Here is a 23,329-nt window from a genome sequence, read left to right on the forward strand (position 1 = left end):
CCCCTCTTTATTAAGTCTGGTAATCTAAGAATTAGGGAACAGACACCCTAATTGACGCGAATCCTAAAGATAGATCTATTGGGCCTAACAAACCCCATCCAAAGTACCGGATGCTTTAGTACTTCGAAATTTATATCATATCCGAAGGGTGTCCCGGAATGATGGGGATATTCTTATATATGCATCTTGTTAATGTCGGTTACCAGGTGTTCACCATATGAATGATTTTTATCTCTATGTATGGGATGTATATTGAAATATGAAATCTTGTGGTCTATTGTTACGATTTTATATATATAGGTTAAACCTATAATTTACCAACATTTTTGTTGACGTTTAAAGCATGTTTATTCTCAGGTGAATATTAAGAGCTTCCGCTGTTGCATACTAAAATAAGGACAAAATTTGGAGTCCATGTTTGTATGATATTATGTAAAAATTTCATTCAAGAAACATATGTCGATGTAATATATTTCTATTGTAAACCATTATTAATGGTCGTGTGTAAACAGTATATTTTAGATTATCATTATTTGATAATCTACGTAATGCTTTTGAAACCTTTATTGATAAAATAAAGGTTATGGTTGTTTTAAAAATGAATGCAGTCTTTGAAAAACGTCTCATATAGAGGTCAAAACCTCGCAACGAAATCAATTAATATGGAACGTTTATAATCAATATGAACGGGACATTTCAACATGCTAACTTTCATGCATGGGGAAAAGGTGTGAGCTCAAAATGGTATTAAAGTTAAATGGCATGGGAAAGGGGTGTAAGTATACTTGTAACTAGTCTCCTCATATCACTAACTAATCTAGTTTTATCTTAATGAAATACTTGCATAATAATGGGCTAATTAGTCCATTAAGAAAGTAGGATGGGCTTCCAACTCCATTAACATGAGTCCATGTAAGTAAGCAACAATTAAATAAATAAAGCCCAAGTAATTAACTACTAATATTAGTTAATTAAAAATGATTAATAATAATTAATCATGTACGTAAATAATATTCGAAATATTATTCGTGAAAAGTACGTGTGTCACAAATACAAGTCGGGCCATGTAAAGTCAAATACGGCAACAAGTAAATGTATAAAAATACATTCATTAAAGCGCAAGTATTAATAATAAATAAAGTCGGAAAATCCAGGGTCGTTACATTACCCACCTGTTAAAGAAAATTTCGTCCCGAAATTTTAAGCTGAGGTAGATGGAGTAGGGAAAAGGTGAGGATACTTCTGCATCATTTGATCCTCTCGCTCCCAGGTAAACTCAGGTCCTCGTTTGGCATTCCATCGGACTCGGACGATCGGAATCTTGTTGTGTTTCAAAGGTTTGACCTCACGGTCCATAATATCGACAGGTTCTTCTACGAAGTGGAGTTTATCATCGATTGTAAGTTCCTCCAATGGTATGATATGTTCCGGTTCAGCAAGACACTTCTTCAAATTCGATACATGAAAGGTAGGATGAACTGAGCTCAATTGAGTTGGAAGATCCAAATGGTAAGCAACGGGTCTAACACGCTCCAAGATTTCAAAAGGACCAATGTATCGCGGGTTGAGCTTCCCACATTTTCCAAAACGGATTACACCTTTCCAAGGTGCGACTTTCAACATTACACGGTCACCCACGTTGAATTCGAAGTCTTTACGTTTAAGGTCGGCATAACTCTTTTGACGATCACAGGCCGTCTTGAGTCTTGCTTTAATTTGGACAATCTTCTCAGTTGTTTCATGGACTATCTCGGGTCCGGTGATTTGCGTTTCACCTACTTCGGCCCAACAAATAGGAGATTGACATTTGCGGCCATACAACGCTTCAAAAGGTGCGGCATTAATACTCGAATGATAACTGTTGTTGTAAGAGAACTCGGCTAGCGGCAAATGCCTTTCCCAAGCCTTTCCAAAATCAATGACACATGCACGCAACATGTCTTCCAAAGTCTGAATTGTGCGTTCGCTTTGTCCGTCTGTCTGCGGGTGATACGCGGTACTCATGTCGAGACGAGTTCCCAAGGCTTCTTGCAAAGAACGCCAAAATCTGGAAGCAAAACGGGGATCGCGATCTGAGATGATCGATAAGGGGACACCATGACGAGATACAACCTCTTTTATGTATAGTTGAGCGAGTCTCTCCATCGTATCAGTTTCCTTCATGGCTAAAAAGTGTGCAGATTTGGTAAGACGGTCAACGATAACCCAGATGGTATCGTATCCGCCCACCGTCTTTAGTAGCTTCGTAATGAAATCCATTGTTATCCTTTCCCACTTCCATTGTGGGATTTCTGGTTACTGAAGTAACCCAGATGGCCTTTGATGTTCAGCCTTAACCTTCGAGCAAGTCAAACACTTCCCAACATAAGTTGCAACATCCTTCTTAAGATTAGGCCACCAGTACTGTTCCTTGAGATCGTGATACATTTTGCCGGCTCCTGAGTGAATCGAATATCTCGACTTGTGGGCTTCATCTAGTATAAGGTTCCGTAGATCTCCATAACGAGGTACCCAAATTATTCCGGCATAGCATCGGAGTCCAGTCTCCTTAACCTCGAATCGAGAAATGAGAATGTTCAAGTATTCACAAGATATGTTCTCCTCTTTGAGAGCCTCTTCTTGGGTTACTCGGATCTAGCTGTTGAGGTTCAAATGAATGGTGATGTTCAGTGCCCGAACACGAAGAGGTTCCATACTCTCCTTTCGGCTCAAAGCATCAGCTACAACATTGGCCTTGCCAGGGTGATAACGAAGTTCACAATCATAGTCAGTCAGCATCTCGATCCATCGATGTTGTCTCATATTTAGTTGCTTCTGATCAAAGATGTGTTGGAGGCTTTTATGATGGGTGAAAATAGTGCTCTTTGTTCCATAAAGGTAGTGTCTCCACAGCTTTAATGCAAAGACAACGGCTCCAAGCTCGAGATCGTGCATTGTGTAATTTCGCTCGTGAATCTTCAGTTGTCGGGAGGCGTAAGCGATAACCTTTGTGCGTTGCATCAGTACACAACCAAAATCACTTTTCGAAACAACGCAATAAACGACGAAATCGTCACTGCCTTCAGGAAGTGATAAGATAGGTGCGGTGGTTAACTTCTTTTTCAAGGTTTGAAATGCTGATTCCTGTTCGGGTTCCCAAATAAACTTCTTCCCTTTGTGAGTTAGTGCGGTCAAAGGACGCGCAATCAGAGAGAAACCTTCAATAAATCTTTGGTAGTAACCGGCGAGGCCTAAAAATTGGCGAATGTGAGTCGGGGTAGTGGGGGTTTCCCACTTGCTGATAGCTTCGATCTTTGTGGGATCAACCTTGATACCTTGATCACTCACAACATGACCCAGAAATTGGACTTCCTTCAACCAAAACTCACACTTGGAGAATTTTGCATAAAGTTGCTCTTCTCTCAAGAGTTCCAACACTAGACGAAGATATTGTTCATGTTCTTCTTCGCTTTTGGAGTATATGAGGATATCATCTATGAAGACGATAACGAACTTATCCAGGTATGGCTTGCAGACACGATTCATGAGATCCATAAACACGGCAGGTGCGTTGGTTAAACCGAATGGCATCACGAGAAACTGATAATGACCATAACGGGTTCTGAATGCAGTCTTCATCACATCACTCTCTTTCACCCTCAACTGGTGATAACCGGATCGCAAATCGATCTTAGAGTAAACGCTCGATCCTTGTAGTTGATCAAAAAGATCGTCAATTCGGGGAAGATGATACCGATTCTTGATCGTCAATTTGTTGAGTTCACGGTAGTCATTACACATGCGAAATGATCCGTCCTTCTTCTTCACAAACAAAACAGGTGCGCCCCAAGGCGAAAAACTTGGTTGGATAAATCCACGGTCTAGCAGTTCTTGTAATTGGTTCTGCAACTCTTGCATTTCGGAAAGTGCGAGTCGATAAGATGCGCGAGCTACAGGTGCAGCTCCTGGCACTAAATCGATCTAAAACTCCACTGCTCTCGGTGGCGGTAATCCATGCAATTCTCCCGGAAAGACATCGGAAAATTCGTTCACAATTCGTACGTCATCCACGCTCTTCACCTCAGTTTCTAACGTTTTCATATGTGCTAAAACAGCAAGACGTCCTTTCTTCATGATCTTTTGTGCTTTCATGCAACTAATGAGATTCAGTTTCGAGCTACATCTCTCTCCATAAATAATCAGTGGCTCACCATCTCCGTGTGGTATACGAAGAGCTTTATCTCAACAGATAATGTCGGCCCTTATCTTGGTCAACCAGTCCATACCGACAATAACATCAAAGCTTCCCAACTTAATGGGTATCAAGTCAATCTCGAAATCCACACCAGCTATATTGATAATAGCTCCTCGGCTAATTTGGTCAACTTTCTCAAGTTTTCCATTGGCTACCTCTACAAGCATACTCTCCTTTAAAGGAACTAACGACCAATTTATCTTAGAGCAAAAGTGTCTACATACATAACTTCTATCGGCACCAGTATCAAATAGGACAGAAGCTAATAGATTGTTGATAGTGAATATACCTGTAACCAAGTCGGGGTTCTCACGGGCATCCCTTGCGTTTACGTTGAAAGCTCTGCCACGTGGTGGTCCGCCGTCCTTTCGCTTGTTGGGACACTCATTTTTTAAGTGGCCCGTCTGTCTGCATTCATAGCACTTCCTCGGTCCAGTAGGGTTTGTCTTCACATTCAGGGTGGTGATCTTGCAGTCTTTGCCAATATACCCAGTCCTTTTACATTTTTCGCAGACCACGTTGCAGTACCCAGTGTGATGCTTGTAGCTTCTCTTGCACTGCGGCAGACTACCCTTGTAGTTAGAGTTCGAGCTAGGGTTCGGGTTGGGGTTCCTTCCGTCGTTATGCCTCTTAGTAGGGTTTTGTTCAAAGACTCTCCCCTTGTTGTTGTCCCACTTACGCTTCTCACTACTACCTGATTCAGATTTAGCCTTTTCCGATTCATCGCTGATAATTTGGTTCATCAGGGTATGCGCCATGCGCATAGCTTCCGGGACATCAGCTGGTTTTGAAGATGTGACATTTCCCTGAATGGACTTGGGGAGTCCCCAGAAATACCGTTCCATTCGCTTAAACTCGGGGGTGACCATCGTAGGACACATCAGAGCTAATTCCAGATACCTTCGGTTATAACTATCAAGATCATTTCCTACCACTTTCAGTCCCCAAAACTCAGTTTCCATCTTCTGTATCTCCGTTCTGGGGCAGTACTCTTCAATCATGGCCCTCTTAAATTCCTCCCAAGGGGTAGCATACGCCTCATCAATACCCTTAGCTTGAGCAAGTGTGTTCCACCAGATTAGGGCGACGTCCGACAGTGTACAGGAGGCATACTTAGTTTTGTTCATCTCTGAGCAGTTGCTTACACGGAACACAGCTTCTAGTTTCTCTAACCACCTAGTAAGTCCAACTGGCCCCTCAGTACCACTAAAATTGTGGGGCTTGCAGCTTTGGAAATCCTTGTATGTGCATCCGTTATGATTGTGCTGGATAACCGGTGGAGCTTGGGGGTTCATTTCCGCTATAGCTGCGGCTACCCGTTCGGCTATCATTTATTCGATCTGTGCTGCTGTGGGCATTGGTCTTTCGTTGGCCATTGATCTTCTAACAAAAATTTTGACTCAAGTCAAAATCCAGTATTCAAATAATAATAATACAGTATATGATAACCAACATGGAATCAACACAACACATGTTAATTAAGTAACGCAAATAGATTCAGATACCACGAAATCATCATATAGTAACGTAAATAGAATACCGTACAGAGATTAAACAACACTAAGTTCCATTCATTAATAAAAAGTTGCATAGATTCGCATAAGATTCGTACAATACATGAGTGAAACATGAAACTACAAACGGGATTACATAAAGAAACCTAATATAAAAGTCCTATGGTGACGGTGGGTAAAGGATGTCCATTATGTGGGACATCTAGTCCTCGAGCTCAGTTACTCGAGCACGTAGGGTATCCACCTCCCTCGTTAGTTCCTCGACAGAGGGAGAGGCTGGTGGGGCTGGCGGTGCAGACGATGCTGGTGGAGCCGGTGGTGCAGATGGTCCGGCACCAGATGTAGATGCTACGTATTGGGGAGCCTTACGTATGAATGGATCAGCAGGATACGACACAAGCCGCTTACGGGCGGTAACTCTAACCTTCAGTCCATGTGTGTTAACGAACGACCTACCTCTGTTAATCCCTAGAATAACGGTACCGTCAAAATGATACCACTTCTTCGGTGGGGTAGAGGGTGGCTGCACGGGCATCTCCTCAGGGTCCTCGTCGGAATCCTCGTCAGAATCGTCCTCGCTAAAGCCATCGGATGATGAGTCATCAGAATCATCGGAAGGTGGATGTGCTCGGCCGGTAGTCATCAGTCGGTATCTGCCGGGCGAAATCGACACAACACGTCCATCAGGAAGGCGTCTAGCCCAATGATTATGCTCATTACGGAACGGAACGTCCCCATATTCCCCAGGAATCACAGCACCACCGAAATGGTGCTGTGGCTCCGAGGGTCCTGGGATGAGTGGAGCTGGAATCTCCGGTGGATCCTCATGTCCATCTGAGATGATCACTGGGTCAGGTGCATGGCTACTGGCTACTGGCTCCAGAGGATGAAGCGCCAGACTGGAGGGTAAAAAGGACGGGATCTGTGAATCGGCAACAATGACAGGCGATGTGGCAGATGAGTCTGAGTCTCTCTCCAAAATGATAACGGGTGGGACATCCGACATCTAAACAAGGAAAAATAACTTTTTCCATGTCAGTAAGTCATATAGCAAGCACGTATTAGGCAAAGTAACTACGACAGTCTAGATCATCTATAACAGTAAATAGCATGGTAATAATGACAAGTATCATGCAATCGAAAGCAGATAATAGCATGCAGTAGTGAAAGCAAGTAACAGTATACGGCATATAGCAGTAAAAGTAAACAGCAGCATGCAGCAAGTTCTGCAGAAAAAAGTAAACTAGCAAGTTGTAGATTAGTCCTATTAGTGAATCCTACTCGTTCCGGTCTAGACTTACTAATGCAACCTAATTCCCTACAACTAATGCTCTGATACCAAATGTGACGCCCCGTAAAAAAACCATCGTGTACGGATCATCAACAACAGGATCATTACAAGGTCAAACACTATATGCGGTTTAAAATAAGTTTGCATTCATAAGAAAAGGTGACGTCATAACCAATGTCAAATGTTTAACATACGATAATGTGCCTCTACGAATAGAAGGCGATAATAATAGTACGTGACCCATAGGTCGTTACAAATACATTGTTCAAAAGTAATAAAGTTTGAATGCAAATTAAATGTTTCATGCGAAGACATCTCTAATAAGCGCAGTGGGAGTCTACAAAGCATGGCAACTACAGCGGAAGCAATCGAACCTTAAGCACCTGAGAAAAACATGCTTAAAAATGTCAACACAAAGGTTGGTGAGCTATAGTTTAAGTATAACAGTAATGTAAGTAGGCCACGAGATTTCAGTGTTTCAAAACAGTATGAAAAGTATATGTATAACCGTGGGCACTTGGTAACTAACTTAACGTAAATAACACCCCCTAAAAGTACACTTGGCGAGTGCGTAAGTTTACGAAGTATTAAACACCCGTTAAATGCTAGCGCTACTAGCCCGAGTGGGGATGTCAAACCCTATGGATCCATGTCTAAGATTCTTGTTCACCGGTTCAAAGACCAATGACTAAACGTTACCGAGCTAAGGGGAAAGTTTATGCCGTTGTATAACCCACACATATATAAAGTTTAAGTACTCGTGCCTAGTATGTAAAACGTAAAATGCGAATGTATTCTCAGTTCCCAAAATAGTTAAAGTAAAAAGGGATGCTATAACTCACAGTGGAAAGTAGTAAAAGTCGATACGCGGGAATAGTAAGCAAGTGGTTGGTCCGAAAGGTCCTCAACCTAAGTCAAAAGTTACTATGTCAGTAAATCATTCCCAAAGGTTTAAAAGTATGTAAATTAGGTCTTAAGTATCATCATCATTCATCTTCAAACAAAAAGTGTAAAGTAAGTTTCAATCAAGAATAGAGTTTGAAATAAAGTCTGACTTTGTTCTGTCGCCACGACCTCTATACAAACTGAAATGAGGTGAGACCAGTGGTCATGGCTCCGTATATGAGTCCCCTAGAGGCTGACCAATTTCCAGAACCAAACTCATCTTCGTTTGACCATGGAGACGGTTTAAGTGCGAGTAGGTCAGAAATTTCAGCACAACGTTAAAAAGGTGTAGTGACTTTCGGATGGCCATAAATCCTAAACCATAACTCGGATTAAGACGAGTTCTAAACGGAAAATCATCTAATCAAACTGAAATAGCTGGAAATCAACTTTTACAGTAGCCCAGGTTATTGATCAGTTCCATAAACAGTAAGTAAAGGTGTTCCGGTGGGTTCTTGGTGCTTGATGCTCATCACGGTTCTCATCCTTGATGCGTATAGCTTCAAGTGTACAAATCATTGATGTGTTTGCATCATCTAAACCAAGTTTTGATCATCATAACACTAGTGTAAGTCTAAGATATGTAGCACAACTCACTTAAGAGTTGTAAGTAGTTTGATGAACCAAAGTTACATCAAGATCTTAGATCCGACACATACATGAGTTCTAATATTAATATTAAGCTACAAATTTGAAAGTAAACTAAATAAACAAGATTTTAAGTTGTAGAACTTAGATCTTAGCTAGATCTTAAAGATACTAGACTAGAAAGTCTAGATCTAGTGTTCTTAAGTTAGATCCTAAGTTACAAAAATTGGATCTACACTTTAATGAAACCATAAGTTATGAAACTTAGATTTTCAACTTGTAAAATGTATATAAGTTATAAGCTCTTGTTTACAACAATTTAGAAGACCATAAGTTATAAAAACTTAGATCCAACATAAGTATATGAAGTTATAACTAAAAAGTTATACTTCCATGTTCTTGAACTTATAAAGTTAACTTTAGTTTCAAGAAATATGAGATCAAGTTTAACTAGTAATACTTGACCAATAACAACAATCATGAATTTAAAATACATAAAATGAAGAGATAAACTAAAATACAAGTAATAAGTTCATGGTTGTTCATACTTAGGAAGATTCAAGCCAAGGCTTGAATCTTTAAGAAAGTAAACCTTAAGTTTACAAACATGAACACAAGTATGATTTATAAAGCTCATGAACTTTTCTTTTTAACAAGTTTTATGGAGGAATCAAACTATAAACTTGATCCTCCTTGGCTCTTGTTTGTTCTTGTATAAACAAGATAATATGAAGAATAAACTAGAAAGTTTGATTCTTAACAACTAGTAAGTTAACAACAACAAACAACAAGTAAGTAAACAACAAACAAAGAACAAGTAATTTGATGATGATGGTGGCGGTTTTCAAAGAAGAAAAGAAGAGAAAATGCAATCTTGTTACTTACAAGTTTGAGAGAAAAAGTGAGTAAAAGAAGTTGCAAGTAAGTTGTGTATGTGGAATGAAAGGATACAAGTGAATAAGTAACATAAAAAAATAAAACTTGAACTCCCTTTTACCCAAGGTGGCCGACGGTTTGAGAGAGCCAAAAGGGGAAGGTCACATGCTAACTTTCATGCATGTGGGAAAGGTGTGAGCTCAAAATGGTATTAAAGTTAAATGGCATGGGAAAGGGGTGTAAGTATACTTGTAACTAGTCTCCTCATATCACTAACTAATCTAGTTTTATCTTAAGGAAATACTTTCATAATAATGGGCTAATTAGTCCATTAAGAAAGTAGGGTGGGCTTCCAAGTCCATTAACATGAGTCCATGTAAGTAAGCAACAATTAAATAAATAAAGCCCAAGTAATTAACTACTAACATTAGTTAATTAAAAATGATTAATAATAATTAATCATGTACGTAAATAATATTCAAAATATTATTCGTGAAAAGTACGTGTGTCACAAAGACAAGTCGGACCATGTAAAGTCAAATACAGCAACAAGTAAATGTATAAAAATACAATCATTAAAGCGCAAGTATTAATAATAAATATTAATAAATAAAGTCGAAAAATCCAGGGTCGTTACAAATTTTGTCGTTAAACAGTTTATGATGAATCACGAATTTGATACATATGCTACTGATATATAGTATATGATATGCATGTTTTTGGAAAGCTGGCGAAAAATTATTAACTTTTCATTTAGAAATCGCGTGATTTCAATGAACGGATAAAAGATATGATCAACTGAATTATGTTTGACGTTAATTGAAATTGTATTTGAAACTGTAAATTAATATTTAAACAACTTGTATATGAGATTGATAAATTGGATTTTTAGATATTACTAATCTAGTAAATGAATTTCTATATAAGGCACGTCTCGTTTTGTTGAACAATTGTCAAAGTTAAATGTATTATCAGGTTTTAAAGCTTTATAAACACTATAGTCTGATTTTACAAGTATTGGAAAACTATGTGAAATAATAAAATATTTTCGATTGCCATGATAATTCAAATATAATATAGCTCCTGAAATAAATAATATTTTGAGTTTGATAAATTATAAATTCGTTCAATTATCAAGACTTATACTATGATGATAAATATGTATAGATTTAAAGATCATATTGGGTCAGGTTGACTTTTGAGATGACTTTTGTTAACTTTTGCATGTCGGTCTCGAGCATTAGGATTGTGATACACTATGACCTGACCTAGCTTGTTAGACATGTATTGACCATCATATGTTCTCTAGGTTGAGATCTACGGTTATTTTGTAGTCCGAGTTTCGGTCATATTTCGGTGAATGACCTTATGTGCTGCTAAGGTGAGTTTCATTTGCTCCCTTTTTAAATGCTTTTGAAATCTATATTTTTGGACTGAGAATACATGCACTTTACTTTAAACGTAATGGATACAAGTACATACTAAATTCTACACTGAGTTTGAACCAAAAATCTCTTAGATTTGGTAACTAGTAACTACCGGTTATAAGAACTGGTGGGCGCGAATAGTTGTATATGGATCCATAGGGCTTGACATCCCCGTCTGTTCCAGGAATAGAAACCCTAGCCTGAACTATAAAACAGGCGTATGCTATTTGAGGTTAGTACACGTTGGTTTGCGTGTATTGTACATGTTGGTTGCATGTATGTTAAAACAGGGGTACTTATTATATAGACGTTAAAGCTTAGTTACCAGGGTGCTCAATTTTGTAGAATATTTTGATAAACGTTTCTGGATGAAACAACTGAAATCTTGTGATCCACCTTTAGATACAGATTATGCGCAACATTAAAACTATGAACACACCAACCTTTGTGTTGACACTTTTAAGCATGTTTATTCTCAGGTTCCTAGAAGTCTTCCGCTGTTTGCTTATACGTTATACAAGCTATGTGCATGGAGTCATACATGCTTTATTCGAGAAAACTTTGCATTCACAAAATCATCACCATGTATCTTATTTGACTGTATTGTCAACGGATGTATTGTTAGAAACTATTATATACGATGATTGTCTATACGTAGAAATCATCAGACGTCGAAAACCTTGGATTTATATATTCATTTATGGTGTACCTTTTCAAAAGAATGCAATGTTTACAAAACGTATCATATAGAGGTCAAAACCTCACTATGAAATCAATGAATGATGTATTCGTCCAAATAGATTTGGACGGGTCATCACAGTTGGCATCAGAGCTTGAGGTCATAGGGAACCAGAATTTGCATTAGTGTGTTTAACTGGTAATTGTTAGGATGCATTAGTGAGTCTGGACTATGACCATATCTGTTTTTACCGAGTTTTACTTATCATTTCTTGTCGGAAATTACATGCTTATCATTCTTAAGTCTAGACACATCTTACTGCATTGATTGCATGAATAGTGTATAGACAAAATTCATATCTTAGCGTATCTGATAATTCATATCTTAGCATATCTGTTACTGTAACTTTGCTTGACATCTTCCGAAAATTTCTCCGTGATTTATGGAATTTTGGTATTATATATACATATGTAAATTATGTATTGAAGAGTACCAATCTAAATTCTATAATCTATTTCATATCAAAAATCATCTCCCTAATTATACAAGTGGATCCCGTATCTAGTTCAAATTCCTTAAACTCCGACAGCTATTCCGATATGGATATTCACCTGAACTCCGAAGACAGTGTAACCGGAATGGATCAACTAATCAGCCAGCACCTATACTGGACGAATTGAGGATGGGTTCGTAGACTGCTTAGTCATTGGAGACAAGAAGAAGGTGATCCCTTCCATCCACCATATTTCCCTCTTGGCGAAGAACCTGAAGCACTTACCGGCGAACCTGTTCAAGACACCATCATTTTCAGAGAATCTCGTCACGATAATATACTATCTCAAATTCTGAATCTTAGTCATCCGCTCGTCCGAACCAACAATCATCCCGGTGTAATAGAAGAAGTCAACGAGCTTCGCGCTCGGGTAGTGGCTTCGGAGAATATGGTGCAAAGGTTACAAGCACCAGCAGCATCACCGGCATCAACAGTACCACCGAAAACAACACCAACAGTACCATTACCACCACCAACAACAATCGCATCGCAAACCTCAACTTCACAATCTGTCCCACGAGCATCAACGTCATACGCCCTGTAGATACCAAGGAATACCAACAACAACAAACGATGAAGTATTGATTCATAACTTAATCGAAGAAATATTCTGCAGAGAATATGTAGTTTCAAAAAGTTTTAGAGATTATATATTCTAGTGCAAATTGTAAATTAGATGAGTGTGCGGATAGAAATAATGAAGTAAAACCCTGACAGGAATAGTGCGCTATTTACAAGCTAGACTTGTTATACAAGCAGCATCAATAGTACCGTCAGCATCACCAGCACGTCAGTACTATCAGCATCGTCAGCACTAGTAGCACCTATAACATCACAAGCTCCGCCAGTTCCATAATCACCAACATCATCACAAATCAACAACGCGTATATTGATTAATATGATGAGCAGAGTGAGGCTCGAACATATTACCTAAACCCAAGCCCCACACACAAGGTGTGGGGATACCACTTAGGCAAGCCTACAATGGTAAGTTGGGGCTTATTTTCCAATTCATAAGTTATACTTTTTCATAAGCTACTATAAGTAGCTTATTTTTTAAGAGCTTATGATTTTCATAAGTTCTACTACGTACTTTTTATGTCTACCAAATAAAACTTATGACTTAAAATTTATTAAAATTATAAGTTCAGGCTCCTATAAGTTTTCATAAGCTCACATAAAATGGTGCACTAAACACATCCTAGATGTGTCATTTAGCTATTTTATATAAAAGGAAATGATATAAGAGTGTTCCCAATGGTTCCGCCTTAGTCCTCTAGGACTAGACGCCACATCAGCGCCGCATCAGCACTTCTTTCCCATGACTAAACACAGGACTAAACTCAGGACTAAACACTCTCAACAGTTACACCTTTCTTCCATATCTTTTTATTACTTTTTATTTTTTTCTAAAAATCAAATAATTAAAATTAAACATAAAACTTATTATATTAAAAATACTTTATTTTATCAATAGTATTAAAAGAAATATTAATTATTAAATTACATTTAATTTAAAACTTAAAAATTAATCAAATATCACAAAAATAAAATAAAACAAGAAATAAGGGAATATTTTTTACCACAACTTTGTAGGACCCACAATAATAATAAAAAACTAAAATATCTACTACTCCATCTTCCTCCTCTCATATACAAATACAAGATATGATTAGGGGATTAGGGATGGCAATGGTCACCCGATCCGGTGGATATCCACCTGATCCACCCGCTTCGTGATGGATATGGATGAACCTAAATGGATATGGATACGGATATGGATGAACCTAAATGGATATGGATATGGACATGGATGAAAAGTTTCATCCATAGATATATCCATTACCACCCGAAATACGTATACAAATACATAAATATAGATATATTCTTATATATTTACTATTACAAGCTCATTTACCGTTAGATTTACATTTTGCTTTCAACCCTATAATGAAATAACTATAATATATTACAATAAAACATGTATATCTAACAAAATAAACTTACAAATTTCATATTTGATTTTTTATAATCAATGTTTTGTAATAAGTTTAGCAAATTTTGTTATATCTTCGACAAAGATTACACATTTTTATAGATAGAATTTTTAATGTCATGTCATATTTATTTTTTGCTATACTACGTTTATGTTTTAATCGCAAATCAAAAGATACTATAACATTTTTTTTAATATCCATTGGATATCTATTAACCCACTTAATCCATTGGATATGGATATGGACGGATGATCTGAAACTAAATGGATATGGATATGGATATGGATGAACAAAAACTAAATGGATGTGGATGTGGATACAGCATCACCGTATCCATATCCGATCCATTGCCATCCCTAGATATGATACACCATTTTCCATTTTCATAGCCATTTTTAATGGCTTTCATGCTCAAAAAAAAAAAAAAAAAAAAAAACCCTATATTCTCCGTCCACAGATATTTCACCAAAGCACGAAACATAGGGCAATGGCCTGGTCGGATCCGTGCCATCGGCGCCCACAAGGGCGATGGGCTGGGCGGTGGTGAAGATGGAACCGACAGAGGCCTCTAAGTGTTGTCATTCTTCTCAATTTTATCCACTCATTATACAAAGTGTCTTTTTTTTCTTTCAATCAAATCCTAAACGTACGTTTGTACTCATTTATAAGGTGAATTCAATATAGATTTGATACATGTCGAATTTTGCCCTGTTTAAGGTAAACTTAAGTAAACTTGACTGAAATTTATTTGATGGAACACGTTAGATGAGAGTATATTGACGAGTTTAATGATATTAGTATTTTCCTAAAGTAAAAAATATTAGAAGGTTTGATCCTTGACTTCATTTTAATAATTGATTGACTTTGATTGGTCAAAATTTTTTATTTTTTTCTAACGTTGATTTTAATAGAATTATTTTTATCTTATTATTACTCATTTTACAAATCATATTTATTGAATTATATAATATTATTCAATCTAAACATCTTTTTACTTTGTTCTATTATTTATTTCTGAGTTAAGAGTTTCGAAGGTTTGATCCTTGACTTCATTTTAATTGGAAAGGATTTGCAGTGATAAGATTCGGTAAAGAGAGGGATCAAAGTTGTCTTTTGCTGCAAGATGCTTACTGGACTTAAGTTGTTGGGCTTATATTTGGGATGTGCTTGAAACCTTTGGAACCAAGAAAGATAACCTGTATATGGGCTAAACTTCACAGTTTCAGCTCACACCGTCACTTCATAATAAAACTAAATCCACTCTCCCACCAACTCCTCACACCACACACCATAGTAAGTGATGTTAGAATATAAACTTACCAATCATCCATTATGTAAGAGAGTTGATGTGTGATAACCTATTTTTAACCGTACACAATTAAATATGCTTTAAAGTGTTGTATAGTACAACACTTAAATGCATGTTTAGTTGTGTATTGATAAAAAAAAATGATTGTGTACAAATCACCATGTAACTATAGCCGTAAATTATACTTCGTAACCACCACTATTGAACAACAGGAAAAGTATTTATTATTGAGATGTATAATCATTTAGTTGTACATAAATACACTTGAAATTCATAACTCACTTGTAATAAGATATAAGTAATAATAACTCTTTGCTACAGAGAAATTTTTCTGAAGAATTTGCATCTGTATTCAAAGAAGAAAAACGACCAAAAGTTTCCAACCGGTGGGCTGCATCCACAAAAAGAGTAAGCACGCCGCTGCCCGTTCTCATAACCGGCTAATCTTAGAACTGAACCGGACTAGAGAATGTTTGACCAAATCTCCAATTAGCAGGAACGATATCATTAAACATTTTCGTAACACCATCGGTAGTTGTCACCTTAAACGACAATGATTGACCATTCATGTACGCATTTGATTGCCAATTAGCACCCCAATTCCTTGACATAGCCATCCATCCAGTTTTCGATCCCTTCACTTGGACGGATTGAATTGATCCCGCATTCGCAATGTTGCTTATTAGAACAAGCTCAAAGTAGTCTCGACCGTTGATTGTGAACCTGACTCCACCATGTTTTTTACATGGTACTCTGAAAAAAATAAAAAAAAATAATATGGTTAAAAATTATAAGATCTACTAGTGAAATGGCCCGTGAAACCACAGGTTTGTTTAAACGAAACAGTTTAATGATATGTTTTAGGTATTAAGTGAACGTAAATGCTAAAGTTATTTAGTTTAATGACTCGTGAAACCACACAGTCCGACTAAGAAACTCGTCAGCTGAACATTTTATCAAACACCTAAAATGCATATTAAACAATCCACATCCAATTATAAGAGATAATATTGATTTTCATTTTATTTTAAAAGTGCAAATTAAAATATAAATGTAGAATTGGTTTCCTTCTGTCTAACTTTTATACCTTCTCGTACTCAATTCCAAATAATTAAATTTAATAAATTAAAATAATTTAAATTTAATAATTAAAATAATTATTAATAAGATTTAATAATAATAATCAATTAATAAGATTTAATTTTAATTCAAAATTATTTAGATTAATGACATCACCCACCATGCTTAGATTTTTTTCTTTTTCTTTTTGATTTTTTCTTAACAAAGGAATTAGCCTAATAATGACATTATCATTTTAGCAATATAATAGAAACTATAGATAGATAGATAGATAGATAGATTATCAGTTTATATATATTTAAGCTTAAACTTATCTTTTTCAACCAGGCCAATTTTGGGTGAGGTGTTGGCCCATTCAAATTATAACTTGGGCTACATTTTATTGCTTGTGTGTTAGCAAACTACAAAAATAAAAACTGACAAAATTCATATATAAGTTCACCGAAAGATGTTATCAAAATAAATATTAGAAACGGGCCCAATTCATTTTACTAAACTAAGATGAATGTTCAATGGCATTAGATTTATTTTCACTCAGTATATTAGTTAATATTGTTAAAGATATGAAAAATGCTAACGGACAGCTCTAAGGAATGTCGTTAAGATGCATAAATAACTTGTAGACGGCGGTTACGTGTAACTTTAATGTGATAGTTATTGAATTGTACAAGCTTTTGTGCATCTTAACAGCCATAAAGGCTGTCGTTAGCAATTTTAAAGATATTTGTACCTTTGGTAAATAATGGGAATAATTCCGCCTCTATATATTCCGATTTTCTCCCAAGCCGGTTGGGCCATGTCGAAATGCTGACGTGGTGGGTTGCACCATCCTCCATCATCGCTCGGTTGAGCGAAATTTGGAGGGCAAAAGTTTGTGGCGGTAATTGTTATTGACGTTCCTTTGATGCACCATCGTGGGTCAGCCTTATAATCGCATATGAGTTTGTAGCATTGGCCACAAGCGGCACCATCGTTGAAAAGAGCAGTACTTAGTGCAGCAGTTCTTGTACCATAGCCCGTTGAGTAAAAGTTACCATATCCACAACCACCCCCTGTAACAACACCAAATGTCAACTAAAAAAGGTTAAAAAGTAAAACAAAAAGTACTCCGTATCTCCCATTTTTATGCCCTGTTTTTGGTCTCCACAATTAACAACCCATATACCTTATAACATAAATTGCACATAGTTTTAATATATTTGATTTCTTATCTGTTTATCTAATAGATTATAGATATAGAAAGATAAATTAATTAATAAATTATAAATAACAAATAAAAATATGTTACACAATACACACATAAAAGATACGTTGCATTGCATTTAGTTAATAAATCAACGTACTCTTCCTATAGTTCTAAAATAATTGTTTAGTATACGATAAAAATACGCAATTTATGAAAAATACAATTCTTTTAACATAAATTAGAACATACCCATTGTTCCTGAAGCATCACCACCACCATAGAATGTAGCATGAGCACTAGTCCATCCCGAAGCTGTAAATGCATCGACATAAGGGAGAAGAAGAATGTAGAAAAGTATTGGCAAAAATAAAAAGCCAGTTTTCGCCATTTTTGTAATGCAAAAAAAGGCAGATTGAAGAAGATACAAAAAGATGTGAAGAACTAGAGGTGTTTAAATAGTAACCAATCCAACAATATCACATGTAAGCCTGCAAGTAGGGAATAGAATTAAAAACTATGGTAGCTTGTGTTACATTATTTTATTTTTATTTTTTTGTATATTTAAGAAAATGATTAAATAGAATTATCTGTGCACAGGAGCCAAGAAGTCTGATACAATAATTCACACGTTCTATCTTATTAACGTACAACAACACCCACATGTTTTCACCCCCAACAGAAGATCCATAAATCTCAATGGACCAAACTTCATCAATTTGGCTTGATCCATCTTTTTTTTATCTGTATAATCTACATCAACTGTTTTTATATACGTGTCTATAGTCCTGCACTATAAGCAGTTGGATTATATTCTTAGTCTAGTGTGACACGTAATGCAGGATATTTATGCTAGATGATCTTAGATGATCTATTAATTTATATTAGGAGGACAACAACAACAATATTAGGGGAAATCAATCAATATGATTGTTATTAGCTGCACTTTAAGATCAAAATTACGGATTAAAATGTGTCTATGTCAAGGTTGGAGATCTCGGATCTCGGGGAGATCTCGTTTGGACATTATTGGGGAGATCTCGGCATCTCGGAAAAATCTCGGGGAGATCTCGGACGTTGACTTACGTTGACTTTTTAGTTTTTATAATATAAATATATATAAATATACAAATTTATGTACATTTATATACATTTTTATGAGATTTTACAAGTAATTCGAAGAAATGAGCAAGAAAGTCCGAAAAATTACGAGATCTTATGATGTGTATAATCGCGTATATAATTTATCAGTGGAAAATACCGGTTTGATTGATTAAACACACTAACGGGCAGTGTACCCGATCGTGTACTAGTATGATTTGGTAAAGTCCAAAAATCGTTCCAAGGGAAGTTTCCGTATCAATTTAAGATTGTAACTGCAAGTAATTAAACTACTTTATCTAGAAATCTAATGAAATTACTGGTTTTTGTAGTTTTGGCTATTTAACGATTAGCCGAATCAAGAAATGGTTTATAAAAGTAAAAACAGTATTTTTGTTCTTTTTAGTTCATGCGCTAGCACTTAACAAGTATTAAAGATAGTTTTGTATTCAATTCAAACAAGAATGTTCATCTAGACCTTTTACCCTCGGTAATGGATGTTCGTGTTATTAAGATCGTTTATCTCATCTATGCATGCAAATTAACCAAACGGGTCATCAAGAGTTCTCTTAATGACCACCCAAACTCTAATTACACAGTGTAGGGTTCCCTTGCACTTAAGACCTTATTGTTTGTGTTCAACTAATTAACTAACTTAGTAATTCGATTAACAATTGTGTTTACGTTCGCTTACACAATTCATTCATATCCACTTTACTAGTCTTTACACAATTTACCCCCTTGGTCCGGTTTAGCAAACAACTACTTAAGACAAAGTAGTTGTAAATTAAAGTGTTAAATTAACCTAGGGTTCCCTTGGTCAAACAAACACAATAATCAATTGAGAGCAAACATGTAAACATGAACAAGAATGGATCTTTTAATCAAAACCAAATTAACATGCATAAATCCTTGATAATTCAAATAAACATCCAAAACCTCGGTTATTAGTCTAGACAAACATTAAATAATTAGCCAACAATCATGGCTAAAACCAAAATCACAATCAAATAAAAGATGAATTCATTGTTGAAACAAAGAGATAAACCTAATAGATGAATGAATCTTGAGTGATGAACGAATCGAAGCACGTTCCCGTAATGATTGAAGCGTTAGAATGATCTTGGGATTCCCCAAAAATCACCTTTTTTCGTCTTAGAGCTGCTGCAAATCGTCTGGGAATGATATATCATCTTTAGGGTAAAAATTCGTGCTTTAAATACCCCAATTCTGAACCCGGCTGCACCTGGAGCGGCGCTCCACTTCTTGAGCGGCACTCAGGGCCCCCACTTTCTGATCTGGGAACTTTGAAAACTCTCGGCATGATTTTTGTGCCTAATGGAGCGGCGCTCCATGTAGTGACCCGAACTTTTCCATGTTTATATATATATTAAATGAAATTGTTATTTACATGATTAAGTGTTTCCAACATGTTAAGCAATCAAACTTGTTAAGACTTGATTAATTGAAATAGGTTTCATATAGACAATTGACCACCCAAGTTGACCGGTGATTCACGAACGTTAAAACTTGTAAAAACTATATGATGACATATATATGGATATATATATATATAGTTAACATGATATTATGATAAGTAAACATATCATTAAGTATATTAACAATGAACTACATATGTAAAAGCAAGACTACTAACTTAATGATTTTGAAACGAGACATATATGTAACGATTATCGTTGTAACGACATTTAATGTATATATATCATATTAAGAGATATTCATACATCATATTATCATGATAATATAATAATTTAAAATCTCATTTGATATTATAAACATTGGGTTAACAACATTTAACAAGATCGTTAACCTAAAGGTTTCAAAACAACACTTACATGTAACGACTAACGATGACTTAACGACTCAGTTAAAATGTATATACATGTAGTGTTTTAATATGTATTCATACACTTTTGAAAGACTTCAAGACACTTATCAAAATACTTCTACTTAACAAAAATGCTTACAATTACATCCTCGTTCAGTTTCATCAATAATTCTACTCGTATGCACCCGTATTCGTACTCGTACAATACACATCTTTTAGATGTATGTACTATTGGTATATACACTCCAATGATCAGCTCTTAGCAGCTCATGTGAGTCACCTAATACATGTGGGAACCATCATTTGGTAACTAGCATGAAATATCTCATAAAATTACAAAAATATGAGTAATCATTCATGACTTATTTACATGAAAACAAAATTACATATCATTTATATCTAATCCATACACCAACGACCAAAAACACCTACAAACACTTTCATTCTTTAATTTTATTCATCTAATTGATCTCTCTCAAGTTCTATCTTCAAGTTCTAAGTGTTCTTCATAAATTCTACAAGTTCTAGTTTCATAAAATCAAGAATACTTCCAAGTTTGCTAGCTTACTTCCAATCTTGTAGAGTGATCATCCAACCTCAAGAAATCTTTCTTATCTACAGTAAGATATCTTTCTAATACAAGGTAATACTCATATTCAAACTTTGATTCAATTTCTATAACTATAACAATCTTATTTCAAGTGGAAATCTTACTTGAACTTGTTTTTCGTGTCATGATTCTGCTTCAAGAACTTTCAAGCCATCCAAGGATCCTTTGAAGCTAGATCCATTTTTCTCATTTCTAGTAGCTTTATCCAGAAAACTTGAGGTAGTAATGATGTTCATAACATCATTTGATTTATACATATAAAGCTATCTTATTCGAAGGTTTAAACTTGTAATCACTAGAACATAGTTTAGTTAATTCTAAACTTGTTCGCAAACAAAAGTTAATCCTTCTAACTTGACTTTTAAAATCAACTAAACACATGTTCTATATCTATATGATATACTAACTTAATGATTTAAAACCTGGAAACACGAAGAACACTGTAAAACCGGACATACGCCGTCGTAGTAACACCGCGGGCTGTTTTGGGTTAGTTAATTAAAAACTATGATAAACTTTGATTTAAAAATTGTTCTTCTGGGAAAATGATTTTTCTTATTAACATGAAACTATATCCAAAAATCATGGTTAAACTCAAAGTGGAAGTATGTTTTCTAAAATGGTCATCTAGACGTCGTTCTTTCGACTGAAATGACTACCTTTACAAAAATGACTTGTAACTTATATTTCTGACTATAAACCTATACTTTTTCTGTTTAGATTCATAAAATAAAGTTCAATATAAAACCATAGCAATTTGATTCACTCAAAACGGATTTAAAATGAAGAAGTTATGGGTAAAACAAGATTGGATAATTTTTCTTGTTGTAGCAACTTGAAAATTGGTAACAAATCTATATTAATCATATCCTAGCTAACTTATATTGTATTATACATGTATTCTAATATATTATGTAATCTTGGGAAACCATAGACACGTATGCAAATGTTTTGACATATCATATCGACCCATGTGTATATATTATTTGGAACAACCATAGACACTCTATATGCAGTAATGAGGGAGTTAGCTATACAGGGTTGAGGTTGATTCCAAAAAATATATATACTTTGAGTTGTGATCTAGCCTGAGACGTGTATACACTGGGTCGTGGATTGATTCAAGATAATATATATCAATTTTTTTCTGTACATCTAACGTTGGACAACTAGTTGTAGGTTACTAACGAGGACAGCTGACTTAATAAACTTAAAACATCAAAATGTATTAAAAGTGTTGTAAATATATTTTGAATATACTTTGATATATATGTACATATTTGTTATAGGTTCGTGAATCGACCAGTGGCCAAGTCTTACTTCCCGATGAAGTAAAAATCTGTGAAAGTGAGTTATAGTCCCACTTTTAAAATCTAATATTTTTGGGATGAGAATACATGCAGGTTTTATAAATGATTTACAAAATAGACACAAGTACGTGAAACTACATTCTATGGTTGAATTATCGAAATCGAATATGCCCCTTTTTATTAAGTCTGGTAATCTAAGAATTAGGGAACAGACACCCTAATTGACGCGAATCCTAAAGATAGATCTATTGGGCCTAACAAACCCCATCCAAAGTACCGGATGCTTTTGTACTTCGAAATTTATATCATATCCGAAGGGTGTCCCGGAATGATGGGGATATTCTTATATATGCATCTTGTTAATGTCGATTACCAGGTGTTCACCATATGAATGATTTTTATCTCTATGTATGGGATGTATATTGAAATATGAAATCTTGTGGTCTATTGTTACGATTTGATATATATAGGTTAAACCTATAACTCACCAACAATTTTGTTGACGTTTAAAGCATGTTTATTCTCAGGTGAATATTAAGAGCTTCCGCTATTGCATACTAAAATAAGTACAATATTTGGAGTCCATGTTTGTATGATATTATGTAAAAACTGCATTCAAGAAACATATGTCGATGTAATATATTTCTATTGTAAACCATTATGTAATGGTCGTGTGTAAACAGTATATTTTAGATTATCATTATTTGATAATCTACGTAATTCTTTTGAAACCTTTATTGATAAAATAAAGGTTATGGTTGTTTTAAAAAATGAATGCAGTC

General features: G+C 35.6%; 1 protein-coding gene across 1 annotated transcript; it reads right to left on the bottom strand.

Annotated features, from left to right (window-relative positions):
- Positions 1-15,615: 15,615 nt before the first annotated feature.
- LOC139866480 (expansin-A11-like) lies at positions 15,616-18,269 on the bottom strand. Its single transcript, XM_071854716.1, has 3 exons — positions 17,930-18,269; positions 17,225-17,546; positions 15,616-16,167 (listed from the first exon to the last, which is right to left on the bottom strand). The coding sequence occupies exons 1-3, from the start codon at positions 18,066-18,068 to the stop codon at positions 15,861-15,863; spliced, it is 768 nt and encodes a 255-aa protein (XP_071710817.1). The 5' UTR covers positions 18,069-18,269; the 3' UTR covers positions 15,616-15,860.
- Positions 18,270-23,329: the final 5,060 nt, after the last annotated feature.

The sequence above is a fragment of the Rutidosis leptorrhynchoides genome, chromosome 9 (genome assembly GCF_046630445.1).
Source record: "Rutidosis leptorrhynchoides isolate AG116_Rl617_1_P2 chromosome 9, CSIRO_AGI_Rlap_v1, whole genome shotgun sequence".
In the NCBI taxonomy this organism is placed as follows: Eukaryota; Viridiplantae; Streptophyta; class Magnoliopsida; order Asterales; family Asteraceae; genus Rutidosis; species Rutidosis leptorrhynchoides.

Bases quoted from the DNA above. Each gene is read 5' to 3' on its own strand.
- LOC139866480 (XM_071854716.1), bottom strand. From the start codon at position 18,068: ATGGCGAAAACTGGCTTTTTATTTTTGCCAATACTTTTCTACATTCTT. The intron at 17,547-17,929 runs GTATGTTCTAAT...GTGTTGTTACAG, and splicing joins TGATGCTTCAGGAACAATGG to GGGGTGGTTGTGGATATGGT. The intron at 16,168-17,224 runs GTACAAATATCT...TATTTTTTTCAG, and splicing joins ATTCCCATTATTTACCAAAG to AGTACCATGTAAAAAACATG.